Source organism: Euprymna scolopes, chromosome 1 (assembly GCF_053919585.1).
Source record: "Euprymna scolopes isolate OS-2025 chromosome 1, ASM5391958v1, whole genome shotgun sequence".
NCBI classification, from domain to species: domain Eukaryota; kingdom Metazoa; phylum Mollusca; class Cephalopoda; order Sepiida; family Sepiolidae; genus Euprymna; species Euprymna scolopes.
In genome coordinates this window covers 115,291,495-115,311,040 of record NC_136482.1, presented here as the reverse complement: position 1 = coordinate 115,311,040, position 19,546 = coordinate 115,291,495, and the positions used below count along the sequence as shown (strand labels likewise).

Here is a 19,546-nt window from a genome sequence, read left to right as displayed (position 1 = left end):
AAGTATTTTTGCTGTTTGGCATGCTTTTCTTTATTCACTCTCACAGAAGTCCATCATTCCTTTCAACAGAACTAACAGATTTTGTTGCATAGAAAGAGACTAACAACGAACCATACAACTGCCTAAAGCCCGCAGGAAAATGGCCAGGTAGAATGATTAAATGCCACGTTATGGAAAATGATGTCGCTGGCATTGAGGTTGCAAAAACTGCTGATTTCTCATTGGGAATCAGTTTTTGAGTGATGCCTTGCATTCCATTCATTCATTCTTGTGTATGCCCACTAACGCTTAACCTCACGAGCGAATATTCCAGTAAAATCGGAAATCAACATCTGGTACCTCTCTTCTCAGTTGATTTTGAATCCAGGTCTGGTCCTGATGAAACGTATGGTCATCTAAGCATGAACCCTTTGTCGACGATGTTGAATTGCTAGAATGCAACCCTCAATACACCCACGTCAGACTTCCAACTGGAAGGGAGGAAACAGTGTCGCTGCATCAACTTATCCCAAAACCACAAAATGAATCACCCAATACTAATGATTCCGTTATCACACCAGAGACTCCATTTCTACAACCAGATGTTTTATTTGAATCAGATGTATCCAAAGAATCTTGTGAAAACTCACAGGCTGATACACGCTCAATAAGAACCTATCGGAACTCATCCTTAGACAACATGTCCATACCTATCATCTGAGAAACAAAGATGCTTGAACTTGAACCCTTGTATATTATTCCATAACGCTTCCCTGAACTGCGAGTATACACATACAGAAGGCAGCATAAACAGTTTTTTTTTCCTAAGACTCCAATCAGTTCCACTGCTTGTTGGGAGGGAAGACACAGCACAGAAAACAATTACAAAATAATTTGGATAGTGATTAGCAGTAAAAACATGCTTAAAATAATTATAAAAATGTTAAATTTGTGAAATATCAATCTCTATAAATAGAAAATCGGTCAAAACGTGAATAACACTAAAGATTACAACAGTAGTTCGAATAATCAAAATTAGTCTAGAAGTAAATATTTGATAAATCTACGATTTGGTTGATATCCATGAAGTAGAACTATAATTTATTGTGTTTCGACATTGCATCGTACACACAAAAAACTCAAAAGCTCCAAACCCCCAATAGACGACTCCTCAACAACAAATCCCAACTGAACGTATTATTTACAAATGCATCGATTTGTTGCAATTTAGCTTCGTTTATAATCCCTATTTGTCTCTCCACGAGTGCAAAGTTAGACAAAGTTTTTAATGTGGAAAAAATTCAACTCTATAGAAAAAGAAACCCTAGATTGGAACAAACTAAAATTGGCTTGATCTAGAAGGATCTCACTCTCATCTACCGAAGACAAATAATGAAGTATATAGTATCAAAACAGATACTGCACTTTGTTTCTAGCCAAAATAACTTCAATCAGTTTTTATCAAGTCAGAATTAAGAGGAAGCAGAAGTTATTCTTTGATTAAAAAAAATTCATCCAATTTCTCTAATTGCATCATTTGAGATTTTTGTTAGCTTGCACCGCAAACTAAATATTTTCAGTTTTCATAGGCAAGAAAAAAAAAAAAAGAAAAAAGGAAAAGGGAAAAAAGGAAAAAAGGGAAAGGAAAAAAGGGAAAGGAAAAAAAGGGAAAGGAAAAAAAGGGAAAGGAAAAAAAGGGAAAGGAAAAAAGGGAAAGGAAAAAAGGGAAAGGAAAAAAAGGAAAACAGGAAAACAGGAAAGGAAAAAAGGAAAACAGGAAAGGAAAGAAAAAAGGAAAGAAGGAAAGAAAAAAGGAAAGAAGGAAAGAAAAAAGGAAAAGAAAAAGAAAGGAAAAGAAAGGAAAAGAAAGGAAAAAAAGAAAAGAAAGGAAAAAAGGAAAAGAAAGGAAAAAAGGAAAAGAAAGGAAAAAAGGAAAAGAAAGGAAAAAAGGAAAAGAAAGGAAAAAAGGAAAAGAAAGGAAAAAAGGAAAAGAAAGGAAAAAAGGAAAAGAAAGGAAAAAAGGAAAAGAAAGGAAAAAAGGAAAAGAAAGGAAAAAAGGAAAAGAAAGGAAAAAAGGAAAAGAAAGGAAAAAAGGAAAAGAAAGGAAAAAAGGAAAAGGAAAAAGGAAAAGAAAGGAAAAAGGAAAAGAAAGGAAAAAGGAAAAGAAAGGAAAAAGGAAAAGAAAGGAAAAGGAAAAAAAGGAAAAGGAAAAAAAGGAAAAGGAAAAAAAGGAAAAGGAAAAAAAGGAAAAGGAAAAAAGGAAAAGAAAGGAAAAAAGGAAAAGAAAGGAAAAAAAGAAAAAGGAAAAAAAGGAAAAGAAAGGAAAAAAAGGAAAAGAAAGGAAAAAAGGAAAAGAAAGGAAAAAAAGGAAAAGAAAGGAAAAGAAAGGAAAAAAGGAAAAGAAAGGAAAAAAGGAAAAGGAAAAAAGAAAAAGGAAAAAAGGAAAAAAAGGAAAAGGAAAAAAAGGAAAAGGAAAAAAGGAAAAGGAAAAAAGGAAAAGGAAAAAAGGAAAAGGAAAAAAGGAAAAGGAAAAGGGAAAAAGGAAAAAAGAAAGGAAACAGGTAAAAAGGAAAAAAGGGTAAAAAGAAAAAAAGGAAAAAAGGGTAAAAAGGGAAAAAAGGGAAAAAAGGGAAAAAGGAAAAAAGGGAAAAAAGGAAAAAAGGGAAAAAAGGAAAAAAGGGAAAAAAGGGAAAAAAGGGAAAAAAGGAAAAAAGGGAAAAAAGGAAAAAAGGGAAAAAGGAAAAAAGGGAAAAAAGGAAAAAAGGGAAAAAAGGAAAAAAGGGAAAAAAGGAAAAAAGGGAAAAAAGGGAAAAAAGGAAAAAAGGGAAAAAAGGAAAAAAGGGAAAAAAGGAAAAAAGGGAAAAAAGGAAAAAAGGGAAAAAAGGAAAAAAGGGGAAAAAGGGAAAAAAGGAAAAGGAAAGAAAGGAAAAAAGAAAAAAAAGGAAAAAAAAGGAAAAAGAAAGAAAAAAAAAACATAACTTAAATCCAGATATGAAATCCCTGTGCAATAGTTTTTTAATGTTCATAGATGAAACTGGCTATCATTCTGAAACATGTCAATATATATTCCAGTGGGTGGGTTGTAGTTGTCCCTCTAGGCTTCTAGCAGTCGTTTTTAATTTTTTTCTATGCATTTCAGAATCAGTTGGGTCTGTGTCCTTCAGCAAGATATGGGTCTTTGGGCTCTGAGCTATTGGATTTTTATTTTAATTTGGTTGCACTGAGAATTCTCTTTTACAAGTCCGTTGTTCCAAAGATGAAAACAAGTATCATTGTAACCTCAAAAAACGTTTGTTACTCGTTTTGAACTGGAGTTGTGATTTTCTTTGGAAGAATTCTTCCGTAACAGCATTGGCTAAGAGCAGACAATTGAAATTGGAGCTGGTGTAGAAGTGAAGATTTCTGACCAGTACAACGAGCAGATGATTACGACCTGTGCAGCATATGTACACGTTCTCAGCGGTTTTTATCCGTAGTTGAGAAGAAAATCGTTCATACCTTTTCCAACAGTATAAGTGCGTAAATGGCCATAAGGGATCCGATAGAATTTGAACTTGGCAAATTCCCATGAAAATATTTCTTGAGGTAAGGATATGATTTCCAAGATATTTGATCAAGACATCATGATGATCTGCTGAACCATTTCAAGCAAATGTGCAACATTATCTAAACACCTTAAATTCATTGTATAGCTAAGAAGGATTTAATGATAGAAAAGTGAAAAGAAAATTAGTAATAACTAATTTTCTTTGGTGTAGTTTGGTTATTTTTTAAAACAATGCATTTTAAGTGAAAACATTACATACTTACCTTGCATGTAAAAATTAGTATAAATTCCAAATATTATGAAAATTAATCCTGTAGAAGATGTATTTTCAATTAAAAAAAAAAAACAAAAAACAGCCACAATCATGTTTTGAGATTTTGCGTTGGAAAATGACTGTACTCATTCATTTAGTCAAAATCATCAATTGCAGTTATCTCCTTGGATCTTGTGAAATCGTCAACAGTAAAAACATAAAACTCTATAAATTGCTAATTTGTATATTTTACTTGTAATTATTCTTCTACAGGATCAATTTTTGTAATTTTTAGAATGTTTACTAATTTCAACACGACATGAATGTAATAATGTTTTCACCTGAAATGCATTGGCTTAAAAGATCAATTCACACAAGCACCAAAAACTATCTGGATGGTTTTCATAGTTGCTTTAATGTTATTAAGACAAAGAACTTTTGAGCTTAAAAACAAAAAAAAACTTTCATATAATACATTCAAATTTTCACAGCCCTGCATGCATTTACTCATGACGACTAAATATTTTAGTTACGTAAGGCTATAATAACATAAACTCTTGTAAGCTTCCCTGAATAATAATAAGAAGAATAGAGAGAGCGAGAATGTCTACTCTTAATACACTTCATTTTTTTATCACTTTCTTTTTCTTCATTCTTCTGGACAATCAGATTTCTCTCCATCTTTCTATCTAGCATGTTTATAGACACTTGCTTCAAAACATATATATATATATATATATATATATATATATATAGCAGGTGAATATCTGGCATCCAGTAAGATGCCCCATCCCTAGCTAAAAACGAGAAAAAATAAACAAATGCAGAATTTGACACATAAATACACAGAGTATGAGCCACCTGATATCCAGTTGTAAGGGCCTACCGGAAGATAGCAACGACACAATGTAAAACAATAAAGCATTAATGTGTCTCCCCTGGACCATCTGAACATCCAGTATAGCATCAAATCCTATTAACATACCAGAAAGAATTGTTGGAAACAAGTCATGCATCATATACTATGGCCTTGCCATTTATACAGCTACATACTTATAAATGTAATTGTTAAAACTGACAGTGATTGGCGACAAAAGGGAGAGTAGCAACCTTAGTTGAAGTCAGTGCACCTGATGACACCAGCCTAAACAGAACTAAAAGGGAGAAGAGAACTAAATACCAAGGTTTTATGTACAAATTAAAAAGAAACTGGAACCTCAGAAAGATTTCAAGAATTGCAGGAAGCACTAGTTTCATGAAAAAGAGCTTAAAAAAATATATCTGGTAAAAATGCCTAGTGAACAAAGTGTAAGACAGACCATAACAATTGCACTTAAAGTGATGATTAGAATCTTAAAACGATCCGAGTTGGAGTCTCTGAAATAGTGGACGAATTTTTGGCATCCAATAGGATGATCCATCCCCAACAAAATAAAACAAAGAAAATGGTCAATAAAAAAAAAGGTAGATATTTAATTAATGTATCTTTTCCACATCAAATGTGGATTGCACATTAAGTAAATCTTCCCACAAAATTCTTATGGAAAAACTCATCTAGAAAACGACATTGTAAAAATTGGGTTCGTATTACTATACACAGATTCAAAAAAGTTGTCCAAAAAACAAATATATAACAAATAAATGTTATCAAAGGCAAGATAAGTTATTTTTCTACCTAACTGAATAATATTTTAGCGTTATTATTTAATATAAAGTGTTTATGTATTTGAAAAATGCAAATGGCGGTGGACTTTGTATTGAATATGTAAGTTTGGGAAAATGAGTTAAAACTAAAAATCTATACAAAATACTGTTAAAACTGCACCAAATATCTATCAGCCTATGTTACAATAACACATATTGAGTGGGTTTCTAACAGTATTTTGTATAGTTTTTTTTTTTAGTTTTAACTCATTTTCTCAAATTTCCGTATTCAACAGAGTCCGCCACCATTTGCATTTTTCAAATACATTGGTAAACACTGTTTTTCGAGCCAAACAAACACTTTACATCAAATAAAAACAAAAACAATTACCCAGTTAGGTAGAAAAGTAACTTATCTTGCTTTTGATAACATTTATTTGTTATATATTTGATTTTTTTGACAATTTTTTCAAATCTGTCTATAGTAATACAAACCGTAAAAATTTTGAATTTTTACAGATGGATGGCCTTCTGAAACCACACCTATTACAGACCAGGGGTATGTGTATATTATCAAGTGAATTACCAGCAAGAGTCAACAGTCATAACTCGACAGTGTAGTTGTCATTTAAGTACATTTATTTTTTTTATTCTGTGCCTATGCTCCCATTGACATTGCTTATTACGAAAACAAAGTATTGTAATTTACTTGAGATATCCATAACTACAAGTTTCATCACAATATTTGGTTTAACATCAGTTTTACAAGCTGGCATGTGTTGGATGGGTTTTAGGAGTTAACTATCTCTTGTCAGGTGTTTATCCCTCTATTTCAAGTGCCAGCCAGCAGTATTCACTATAGGCATGTTAAACCGGCTTCACCCAAAGAAGGAAGTTTCATGGGAATATCAAGTTCACAAACGGTCCTCAGTCGCATGCATATCTCGGTCAGGGGAAATGACATGAGGGTTTTGCAGTTCTTGCAAGAAAGTGGACGTTCATCAATTGGAATTCTCAAATGGTCACCTATCTGGTATTGACCAGGCTTCATATTGCGTAACTTCGGTGATCTAACGAGAACTGGTGCATCAACATGATTATGCCGTATGTACTTTCTGAAGTGCATCTTTTATGTGCACCTGTGTTTGTTATATTATGAACCTTTTTTCTAGAATTCAAATATAAAACAACACATTTAGTATAAGAAACAGTCCGTTTTCATTCCTCGTTGTTTCTCTGTTATGGTGGAGAGTAAGAGAGAGAGGAGAATATTGTTGCGTCCGCTTGGTTGACAATCAAATCTCAATCTCCAATCTTTTTGTGTCACATTTTCTGTCAACTTTTAAAAACATCAACATAACCGGATTCCTTTAATTGCTACATTCCTTCTCAAACAATATCAAATTTTGTTTGCATTCATGAGAAATATTGAGACAATTTTGATTTAGCTGTCATGTTCCCCACATTCCATCCGCAGACGCGTGCCACATTTTTATCCATATAAATACATATATGTATATACACATATATATATATATATATACTAGCATGTCAACCCGGCTTAGACCGGGCCCTTTGTGAAACGTGTTTTTTTTTAACTTTCCGAGTTATCTCAATTGTTTTACATCTACTAACCCAAGAACGGGTTCATTCTGTCAACATGATCATACCAACAAAGTTGCTTGTTCTGTGCACATCTCTCTATATTGTACACAATATGAGGATGTATAGAAGTGAAACCTGACCAGTAGTGGTTTAGGACAGGTGTTGCATAGAGAGAAATGATATTAGAATGATATAATGGATATGTAAGTTAAAGGTTTTTAAAACTAACAAATTCAGAGGAAGATTAAATTGGGACAGTATAGGAAGGCGTGCAGGAGACTTTGATGGTATAGACATGTTGAAAGAATGGATGAGAGTTGGTGGGTAAGTAGATATAAAAGTTGAAGTAGCAGGGTCTACTGGAACAGGAAAGCCAAGGAAAACATGGAAGGAAATGTTAACGATGGACTTTAGTGAAATAAAAACCAGAGATAGCTTAGTTCGGAAGACACTTTCTAAAAGTCGTCCCAAACATATAAAACATGATGTTTCTTAACTAGAAAAATTGTTTTTTTAAATTCACCACAAGCAAGGTATATTGTACATTTTCTGAGGGCAAAAAACCTATCAGAAAACCTTCCAACATTGGGTGGGTCAGAAATATTTTCGTTAAAGAGATACAAGTGCACCAAGTTCATCGAAGCACATTCTGTGCAAATACTTGTAAAACAAACAAGTGCCACACTGCAATGATAAGATTCGCTCAAGCTTAATATTCAAAATTTTCTGCATTTAGTAAATGAATTTATGAAAGGGGGCCACAAAAGAAAAAAAGGGAAGTCATATCACAAGTATTGTCTAACTCAATACTGTTTTCTTTAATGATTAGAGAAAACACTGATTCAACTGATTAATATAGACTTTCTAGACTTCTATACTCACCTGCCACAGCAGGAGTGAATTATTATTCACGCCATTCCTCTTGACAGTTAGTCTGACAGTAAGCTTGTAGTCAGGCTGAATTATAGGTCTGTTCAGTTCTAGGAGGTCCATCCTTCCAGATTATAACTTCTCTCTAAGAAGGGTTACTTTATTGCTAATCACTTGATGTGCTTGAGCTTTCTAATAAATTCAGTCGTGCCGACAGCTGAATTCAAACTAATTCACATATTACAAAATGACATTTCATTAATTAGCTATTTATGTTTATTTATTTTCTGATTGTTTTTAATTTAATATTACCTATAGTTCTTATTTTGATTATTCGCACTACTGTTCTCATCTTCAATGTTATTTTAACAATGTTTTGGTCAATGTAATGTCTGACCTTCTCCAGGTGTATCTTTTTGGACTTTGAAATCTTTCTGTTGAACTTGGGAATCTAATGGGGAGTAGCATGCAGTTGTTATGCCAGCCATAACTGAATACGAATTCCTAAATAATTTGCAAGTGTATTCTGAGTATCGCTCGTACTGAGGATCGAACCTTCAACCTTCAGAGAGTGTTACTTCCCTTGTTGAATAATCCAAATTATTAATCCACAATTCTATTTAAACATATTTTCTATATAGTGATAATTTCTTTGCATTTGAGGTGACAAAAAAAGCCATTTGTGTCCCTCCCGGTGGAAGGGGGAGGGGGTCTCAACTTTTCCGGCCAACGCATAAATTAATTTGTGTTACACGAGTTTCAAGGTAACTATGTGACATTACACTTTGCAGTTTTCAAAGCGCATTTCATTTTTTTGCAATGATTAGCTTAAACAACCTTCATAAGTGTGACTATATTAACAAAGATATTCCAGCAAGCAATATCATCATCAGCGATAACATCATTATCATCATCATAATTGTGAACATTAAAGTGTGGCTTCTGTAACACTTACCTCGTTGAAGTTCCTTTTCTTACATCACACATCTCACATTTGTAGGCTTCTGGGGAGTTGCGGTAGGTACATACACTACAATCCCAGTAGCCCTCGTCTGGAGCTTTTGAATGTCTTTTTGACCTAGACAAAAAATAAGTTTTCATATTAACAAAAAGAAAAGCCAATATAAAATGAGAATGCTATTTGCTAGAAAACAAAAAAATCTTGTTAAAAGTAGGACATGAAATAAAGAGAATGAATATACAAAGTAGCAAATAGATACATCCCCAAATAATTCTTACATATTTAAAGGTCTTATGTAGGACATGAAAAGAAACTGGAATCTTAGGAAGATCTCCATCATTCTATAGAAGCAACCGAATTCATGAAAACGAATTTCAAAAACAAATATACCCAGTGAACAAAGTGCAAGAGAGATAAACACGATTGCACTTAAAGTTAAGAATCTTTAAAAAATCTCTTGCTTGAAAGGTGTGAGATAGCGGATGAATATCTTGCATCTGGTAGGATGCCTCATCTCCAGCTAGAAAAAAATAAGAAAATTAAAAAAAAAAAACAATTTTTAAGATTCTGCTTTTTTTGCCGATGGCTAGCACTTTGAGCAGAACAAAGCCATAATATAAGTTTGAAATATTGTTTTATACTAATCCACTTTTTATTTTTTTGGTACTACTGATACAAATGTATCCTCATCATTTAAGTATGCCATCAGTCAAAGAAGCATTAGAATTTGGAGTTTCAGAGACGTCATATTATAGGTTACTATGATGACGGACTTTAGCAGTGTCAAATCAGTGAAAACCTCAGGGATTCCACTGTTAAATTCATCAGTGAAGAAAAATAATATCTGGCCTAGGTTAATCAGGACCCTCTGACAGCAGTCTTTATTATTGATGATAATAAAGATGTCTATTTACTTTTTTTATGTCTAAGTAGATACAGATTTCATCTACCTCCAATGAGCCAAGATTTAAGTGTAGTATCTGTTCTTCAGATGTTACACTTCAATTACTCGTTCTCTGTCAGTGGACAACAAATCCTTCACGACTGAGACAATTTTTAATTTTTGTTTCTTTTCTCTACGTTAAAAAACGACCTTGGTATCTAACTCTGCCCCATGGGGAGGCATTGTAAATAGGTACCTCCAAAATAATACATCTAGTACTAGCAAGCTCAGATTCCTGGAAAAGAAAATAGAATAGATAAAAAAAAAAGTGTGTATAACATCTTTCCTGTCTCAATCATGTTAGTTTTTAAACATACTTTTCTCCACCTGAATGCTTCTTTTGAATCCATGTAAACTTTTGCAACCACATAAATTTAATATAATTAAACATTGTGTTAACCGGAAAAACAACATGAATATGCTTTGTTATACTATTTTATCCAAGAAAATCTACTCGGATTTGTCCGGGATAGAAAGTGATATATAGTCATCAAAAATGCTCAATATTCCCAGGCGAGTTCAACTTCATTTCTTCTATTTATTTTATACTAGCCTGGGTGCCCGGCGTTGCCAGGTGTTTGTAGGTGTTAAAAAAAAAAAAAAAAAAAAAAAAAAAGTGGTAGGCAGGTAAGCTCGAACCCATGACGCAAAGGCAGAAAAGAAAGTGAAAGAAAATCCGACGTCTTACTGCTACATCATGACGCGACCAGAAGTGTTAAGCGTTCAAATTAAACATAGTTAATCAAAAAGATGACTTGCAGAAATGGCGTTGCTTTTAAACCTCCCACGAAGGTCGTTTTTAATGTGGGGGTAAAAGCAGCTCCCCCCAAAAAAGGTGGAACTCTAGCAGTATCCAAATAAATAGTAATTATCTCAGTATGAAGGGTTTCCCCTACATTGACCAAGGACGAATTACAGAATAGATACTACCCAGACGTAGGCTGGGAGTTGGCATTTGCGTCCGATTAGTTTTGCTTTATTTATACGAAAAAGACAAACAGTGAAGAGAATGGTGGGAATTTTTTAAAACTCAATCAAAAGAAATGAAAAAAAACCATGTCCGTTTGCAAATCTGAAATATAACGATCTAGGAAGTATGCGAAAACTTCTGGAATCTAACCGACGCAAGAATCCCGACGCAAATATATATATACTAGTTTAATATAAAAAGAAAGTTACTAAGCAGCGGACCGTTTAATCTAGTTTCAGTATTGTTTTTAAAACCTTTACTAGTAAGAATAAAAGAAAGTAACTTTTTATTTTACATAACCTTACCATGACATTTCTACATGCATTAAAGATGCGCACAAGAACAAAAAGCAAACAACCAGCTCATGGATTGAATTATCATCATCATATTTTGTTTAACATCCATTCTACATGTTGACACGTGTTCGACGATTTTAAGAAAATGATTCCCAAAATAACCTATTTCTGGCCTGGGCTTTATGTGTCCCTCTTTTGCTCAAGTCCAATTTTATAACTTCCTCCAATGTTTTTTTTTTTTTGTCTATGCCTAGCAACTGACCTTGATACCTCAACTTCTCTACATCTATTAACGAAAGAACTCTCATCCAACTGCAGACCTTGCACTGTTATTGTACAACTATTGATTTAAATAGGCATATCGACATGTTCAATGAATAAAGTTAAAATATGTTTATTGATTTATTTATAAATTTATAGTAAGAGTTAGTGACTTTTATGGATATCCAGCATCCAACTAACATAACAAGCAGCAAAATCCAACCCTTCACTGTAGAAGTCACCAGACAGAGTTTGTACAGATTTTCAATATCTATTTTCAAGGACTTTTCTAGTCTTTTCAAAGTTTTTCAAAGCCTTCTCCAGACAAAATTCAAGATTTCAAAACAAAATTTGGGGTTTGTTTTACAAGCCACAGCAATTCAAAAAGTCTACTTCACAATTGGAGAGTCCGGACTGCGCAATGAAAGTTTATTTTAAGAGTGAGGAGAGATTCTTTTTATTTATGATGGCTGCCACTACTCCTCCTCTCTTGTGCCCTCCACAAAACTTAAATTATAAATGTAAGCAAAATTAAAGGGAGATTTGAACACCTCCCCTCCAAATAAAAATGAGGGCATAAAATATTTTAATGGTATTTTTATGAATACTTAAAAAAAATAATTTAATATTATTTCGATTTTATTTTTAATATTTCGACACAATTTTTACTGAACATAAAGAATACAATTTTCAAGGAGTTTTCAAGACATTTTCTATATTTTCAAGGATTTTTCAAGACATTTTCTATATTTTCAAGGATTTTTCAAGACATTTTCTATATTTTCAAGGATTTTTCAAAGTAATAATAGAAATAAGGCCTTTTCTAGACAAAAGCCAAAATTCAAAGATTTCAAACATGTGCAAACCCTGCTAGATGCTGGAAAGCCTTCTACTCTCTAATAGTTTCTTTTCTTCCCTTGAACTGCTAGATTTTGGAATTCCCTTCCTGTTTATTGCTTACTTGATTGTATTAATTTGCAGAATTTGCAGAATTTAAATGTAAACTCCTAGATTTAACAAACAACATGAATTGGAACAAATACATTGTAGTAATTGCCAAAACTGCTTTGAGGAAGGTAAGCTCCCTCTATCATGCTAGAAGATTACTCACACCTGAGAGTACCTGCATCTTTCCCAAACTACTATTCTCCCATGCATGGAGTATTGTTGCCACATCTGGGCTGGTGCATTTGTTACTAGTCTCTTGCTCCTAGATAGGGTTAAAAAAAGAGTCAACAACTTAATTGGTCCCACACTGTCAGCCAAACTCCAACCACCAATATGCAGCCTCCCTGTGCCTGTTTTATAAGTACTTTAATGGAAAGTGCTTGGATGAACTCAAAGGACTAGCAGTACCTCCTTACCATAAATACCCCCGACAAACCTGACAAGTAGCAAAATCCTTAGATACCATAAAGTCTTCTACTCAAATAATTTCTTCCTTTGAACTGTTAGATTTTGGAACTCCCTCACGGGCCCCTGATTCCTTGACTTTACTGATATAGAGAAGTTCATGTGCAATGTGAACAGACATCTTGTTGCCCAACACCCTACATAGTATCCTCACAAATCTGGTCCCAAATAGCAGCCACTTACAACTTAGTGGAATTGTGCCAAACAGTTTAAAAAGAAAAAAGAAAAAAAAAAAGAACATTTCATTGCTCAACTCCCTTGACTTTCCTGCTAGACACAATCTCAAATAAAATCCCCTTCCATCAAAGTGACAATACGCCTTGTTTGAGGTGAAAACGAGTAAAAAAATAAAAATAAATTCGAAAACCCAAGTAGTTCAAGAATATATAATTTTCGACATTTTCAAAAACCACACCAATAAAAATCTATTAAAAAAGTTATAAAAATTGCTGGTCTTTTTGACTTCAGATTTCTAATTTTCATTTAATTAGTCATGATAAAGCAGACAAAAAGCACTTTAATATTGGAGATAAGAGGCTTTCAAATTATGAGGTTATAACCGAAACAAAAAAAAGTTCTACTTGTCTGACTTGTATTTCCAATGATAGGCTATAAATCATTGTAGCATGAAATTATATTCACATTTGAAGTAGATTAAATAATCAAATAGTTGAAAAATTTTCTGCCCAGGGGAGCCTTAAGGTTTGAAAACAAGTATTCCAAAAGCAGACTATGTATAAGCAGGTATTTCAAAAGCAGAGAATGTAAAAATAGGTATTCCAAAAGCAGACGATTTGTCATATTAGTATTGTTACTTTGTGTAAAATCTTGGCAATTTTCCATTTTTCTATTTCAACATGCATATCTGTGATTCTTAGATGAATAAAGCTTTATTAACTGGATATCATTCGTCTTGCGTGTTCTGAATCATTGCAATTTATTCATTTAGAATCTAATCCAAAATGGACCAATTTCTGAAACCACAGTGTTTCGATGATCACCCTTCAGTGCCTGATTTCGCAGACCATTGGCTATGTACATTCAGCAACTACCTGAGGTTGTCCAATAACTATCCAATAACTAGCAAACTAGACTTTCCAATTCATCTCCCATCTCCAGTGCACAAATAGCAAATTGTGACTCATATGAATCAGCCATGGCTAAACTTCAGTCTCTTTTTGTAAAGCCCTCCAACATTGTTCATTCTAGACATCTTATGGCAAGTTCTAAGCAGAAGCCTAGTGAAACGATTGATGATTTTTTGCAGAAGCTAGATTCACTTACTGCAGATGATCGCTTTGAGGCAGAAAACATTGTGAATAAGCAGTTCTGTGATGGCCTCATAACAGGCATTCACTCTCATACAATTCGATGACACTCAGAAAGGACACTCAATTTGAAAGACACTTAAGAAAAAGCCCAGAAACAGGTTGAATCTTATATCAACCTCACATCATATGGCGCCACCACTGAACCATCAGTAACTTGTGATGTTTCTTGTACTTACAATGGGAAAAAAATGTTTTTTCTATGGTAATTGACAACATTCATAAATTAAATGCTCCGCCTGTGATGCGGTCTGTAGAAACTGCAGCAATAGGGGACATTTTCAACTAGTCACGGATCAAATCGCTCCCCTAAGGTGACTTCTGCTGTGAATCATGAATCGCATCTGTTTGTACTGCTGCATCACCTAATTGTCTGTCGAAAACCATAATTAAACATTAAGTGAATGGAATAATTCTGGAGGCTCTGGAGAGGACAGGTTCTAGTAACCCCCAATGATCGATACAAGTGTCTTTTCATCGACTATAGTCAGACCATCAACCGGTTCACGTACCTTGATGTGTATCCTTTACCAACAAAAACATTGCTCACTACTCCATTTTTACTACTCTGGACTTGCAAATATCAATACAAGAGAAGAAATTCACAGCTTTTGAAGTCTGTGGAAATCTATGTGATTTCTGCCATATTCAATTTAGCATAACAAAGTGTATCATGTTTCCACCGATCTGCAGCAAATCTAATAAAATGCTAGAACGTTGCCGACATTTTTGCGTATGTTGATTACACCACTATATGAAGACGTAATCTGATGGAACATGATGAAAACCTTAATTATTTCTTAGATGTTCCCATTTTAAGCTTGTCAAAGTGGCACAACCATTTGAACGCTTAAGTGTTAACTTTAAAAGGTCCCCTGCCATCTAATAGATGAAACAAATATCTATTAACAATTATCAAGGAATATTCACCCTAACCATTTGCCTTTCCTTGTCAAAATATATTCTCACAAATCGTCATAAATTGTAGTAGATTAAATAATCAAATAGTTGAAAAATTTTCTGCTCACGGGAGCCTTAAGGTTTGAAAATGACTATTGCGAAAGAAGATAATTTAAAAATGGCTATTGCAAAAGAAGACAATTTAAAAATGGCTATTGCAAAAGAAGACAATTTAAAAATGACTATTGCGAAAGAAGATAATTTAAAAATGGCTATTGCAAAAGAAGACAATTTAAAAATGGCTATTGCAAAAGAAGACAATTTAAAAATGGCTATTGCAAAAGAAGACAATTTAAAAATGGCTATTGCAAAAGAAGACAATTTAAAAATGGCTATTGCAAAAGAAGACAATTTAAAAATGGCTATTGCAAAAGAAGACAATTTAAAAATGGCTATTGCAAAAGAAGACAATTTAAAAATGGCTATTGCAAAAGAAGACAATTTAAAAATGGCTATTGCAAAAGAAGACAATTTAAAAATGGCTATTGCAAAAGAAGACAATTTAAAAATGGCTATTGCAAAAGAAGACAATTTAAAAATGGCTATTGCAAAAGAAGACAATTTAAAAATGGCTATTGCAAAAGAAGACAATTTAAAAATGGCTATTGCAAAAGAAGACAATTTAAAAATGGCTATTGCAAAAGAAGACAATTTAAAAATGGCTATTGCAAAAGAAGACAATTTAAAAATGGCTATTGCAAAAGAAGACAATTTAAAAATGGCTATTGCAAAAGAAGACAATTTAAAAATGGCTATTGCAAAAGAAGACAATTTAAAAATGGCTATTGCAAAAGAAGACAATTTAAAAATGGCTATTGCAAAAGAAGACAATTTAAAAATGGCTATTGCAAAAGAAGACAATTTAAAAATGGCTATTGCAAAAGAAGACAATTTAAAAATGGCTATTTCAAAAGAAGACAATTTAAAAATGGCTATTGCAAAAGAAGACAATTTAAAAATGGCTATTGCAAAAGAAGACAATTTAAAAATGGCTATTGCAAAAGAAGACAATTTAAAAATGGCTATTGCAAAAGAAGACAATTTAAAAATGGCTATTGCAAAAGAAGACAATTTAAAAATGGCTATTGCAAAAGAAGACAATTTAAAAATGGCTATTGCAAAAGAAGACAATTTAAAAATGGCTATTGCAAAAGAAGACAATTTAAAAATGGCTATTGCAAAAGAAGACAATTTAAAAATGGCTATTGCAAAAGAAGACAATTTAAAAATGGCTATTGCAAAAGAAGACAATTTAAAAATGGCTATTGCAAAAGAAGACAATTTAAAAATGGCTATTGCAAAAGAAGACAATTTAAAAATGGCTATTGCAAAAGAAGACAATTTAAAAATGGCTATTGCAAAAGAAGACAATTTAAAAATGGCTATTGCAAAAGAAGACAATTTAAAAATGGCTATTGCAAAAGAAGACAATTTAAAAATGGCTATTGCAAAAGAAGACAATTTAAAAATGGCTATTGCAAAAGAAGACAATTTAAAAATGGCTATTGCAAAAGAAGACAATTTAAAAATGGCTATTGCAAAAGAAGACAATTTAAAAATGGCTATTGCAAAAGAAGACAATTTAAAAATGGCTATTGCAAAAGAAGACAATTTAAAAATGGCTATTGCAAAAGAAGACAATTTAAAAATGGCTATTGCAAAAGAAGACAATTTAAAAATGGCTATTGCAAAAGAAGACAATTTAAAAATGGCTATTGCAAAAGAAGACAATTTAAAAATGGCTATTGCAAAAGAAGACAATTTAAAAATGGCTATTGCAAAAGAAGACAATTTAAAAATGGCTATTGCAAAAGAAGACAATTTAAAAATGGCTATTGCAAAAGAAGACAATTTAAAAATGGCTATTGCAAAAGAAGACAATTTAAAAATGGCTATTGCAAAAGAAGACAATTTAAAAATGGCTATTGCAAAAGAAGACAATTTAAAAATGGCTATTGCAAAAGAAGACAATTTAAAAATGGCTATTGCAAAAGAAGACAATTTAAAAATGGCTATTGCAAAAGAAGACAATTTAAAAATGGCTATTGCAAAAGAAGACAATTTAAAAATGGCTATTGCAAAAGAAGACAATTTAAAAATGGCTATTGCAAAAGAAGACAATTTAAAAATGGCTATTGCAAAAGAAGACAATTTAAAAATGGCTATTGCAAAAGAAGACAATTTAAAAATGGCTATTGCAAAAGAAGACAATTTAAAAATGGCTATTGCAAAAGAAGACAATTTAAAAATGGCTATTGCAAAAGAAGACAATTTAAAAATGGCTATTGCAAAAGAAGACAATTTAAAAATGGCTATTGCAAAAGAAGACAATTTAAAAATGGCTATTGCAAAAGAAGACAATTTAAAAATGGCTATTGCAAAAGAAGACAATTTAAAAATGGCTATTGCAAAAGAAGACAATTTAAAAATGGCTATTGCAAAAGAAGACAATTTAAAAATGGCTATTGCAAAAGAAGACAATTTAAAAATGGCTATTGCAAAAGAAGACAATTTAAAAATGGCTATTGCAAAAGAAGACAATTTAAAAATGGCTATTTCAAAAGAAGACAATTTAAAAATGGCTATTGCAAAAGAAGACAATTTAAAAATGGCTATTGCAAAAGAAGACAATTTAAAAATGGCTATTGCAAAAGAAGACAATTTAAAAATGGCTATTGCAAAAGAAGACAATTTAAAAATGGCTATTGCAAAAGAAGACAATTTAAAAATGGCTATTGCAAAAGAAGACAATTTAAAAATGGCTATTGCAAAAGAAGACAATTTAAAAATGGCTATTGCAAAAGAAGACAATTTAAAAATGGCTATTGCAAAAGAAGACAATTTAAAAATGGCTATTGCAAAAGAAGACAATTTAAAAATGGCTATTGCAAAAGAAGACAATTTAAAAATGGCTATTGCAAAAGAAGACAATTTAAAAATGGCTATTGCAAAAGAAGACAATTTAAAAATGGCTATTGCAAAAGAAGACAATTTAAAAATGGCTATTGCAAAAGAAGACAATTTAAAAATGGCTATTGCAAAAGAAGACAATTTAAAAATGGCTATTGCAAAAGAAGACAATTTAAAAATGGCTATTGCAAAAGAAGACAATTTAAAAATGGCTATTGCAAAAGAAGACAATTTAAAAATGGCTATTGCAAAAGAAGACAATTTAAAAATGGCTATTGCAAAAGAAGACAATTTAAAAATGGCTATTGCAAAAGAAGACAATTTAAAAATGGCTATTGCAAAAGAAGACAATTTAAAAATGGCTATTGCAAAAGAAGACAATTTAAAAATGGCTATTGCAAAAGAAGACAATTTAAAAATGGCTATTGCAAAAGAAGACAATTTAAAAATGGCTATTGCAAAAGAAGACAATTTAAAAATGGTTATTGCAAAAGAAGACAATTTAAAAATGGCTATTGCAAAAGAAGACAATTTAAAAATGGCTATTGCAAAAGAAGACAATTTAAAAATGGCTATTGCAAAAGAAGACAATTTAAAAATGGCTATTGCAAAAGAAGACAATTTAAAAATGGCTATTGCAAAAGAAGACAATTTAAAAATGGCTATTGCAAAAGAAGACAATTTAAAAATGGCTATTGCAAAAGAAGACAATTTAAAAATGGCTATTGCAAAAGAAGACAATTTAAAAATGGCTATTGCAAAAGAAGACAATTTAAAAATGGCTATTGCAAAAGAAGACAATTTAAAAATGGCTATTGCAAAAGAAGACAATTTAAAAATGGCTATTGCAAAAGAAGACAATTTAAAAATGGCTATTGCAAAAGAAGACAATTTAAAAATGGCTATTGCAAAAGAAGACAATTTATTAAATGAAAATGGGTAAACAATGAAATTCCTTTCAATTTCAACTTGTAATAATTCATTTCTTTGGTTGGATAGAATTTCTCTTGTGTAATAGTTTTTTTCCAGGTTTGGGTAATTAATTATTTTAAACAAACAATGTATTGTTTTTTATGTTGATATTTTTCAACTTATTGCATTTCTATAAGTATAAGAACAGATCAATCTAAAAGAACCGTAATCCACTTGTCAATACATGTGGATTACGAAGTTTTAAATTGTTTTTCATAAAAGAAATTCAAGTTGCAAACTTCAGTAAACGTAATTTTTGCCAAATTATCAAATTGTGTTTCTGTCTGCTTTTACATGGTCCAAATCTCAGTTTGGTTTTATTGATTTACTGTTAAAATTCAGTTTAATCATTACTGTTCTAGGAATCTTAAGATTCAATATGCTAGAGCTTAAAAGAATCTTATAAAGAAAAGTTTTTAAAAAAGTATCAAAATTGTGCTTCCACATCATTTTTGTGACATTTTTTGAATAGCTAATAAGACTTTACTCAATGCTTAGACTATATTGAACTAATAATTATTGCTTCTTATTATACTAAATTTTCATTTACCATAAAATATATCATTTGTAAGGATTTTGCACTCGTTCAAAACCTGCATTTTTATTTACACATTGAAATTTGGCTTTTGGACAA

At 32.0% G+C, this 19,546-nt stretch overlaps 1 protein-coding gene across 12 annotated transcripts in view; it reads right to left on the bottom strand.

Moving 5' to 3' along the window:
- The window catches only part of LOC145266748 (uncharacterized), a 141,504-nt gene that overhangs the window by 104,274 nt on the left and 17,684 nt on the right, over nucleotides 1–19,546 (bottom strand). For all 12 annotated transcript variants that reach the window (XM_080122666.1, XM_080122651.1, XM_080122749.1 and 9 more), the window contains exon 2: nucleotides 8,854–8,976. In XM_080122666.1, the coding sequence (XP_079978792.1) occupies nucleotides 8,854–8,976 (123 nt within the window). The remainder of the gene's footprint in view (nucleotides 1–8,853; nucleotides 8,977–19,546) is intronic.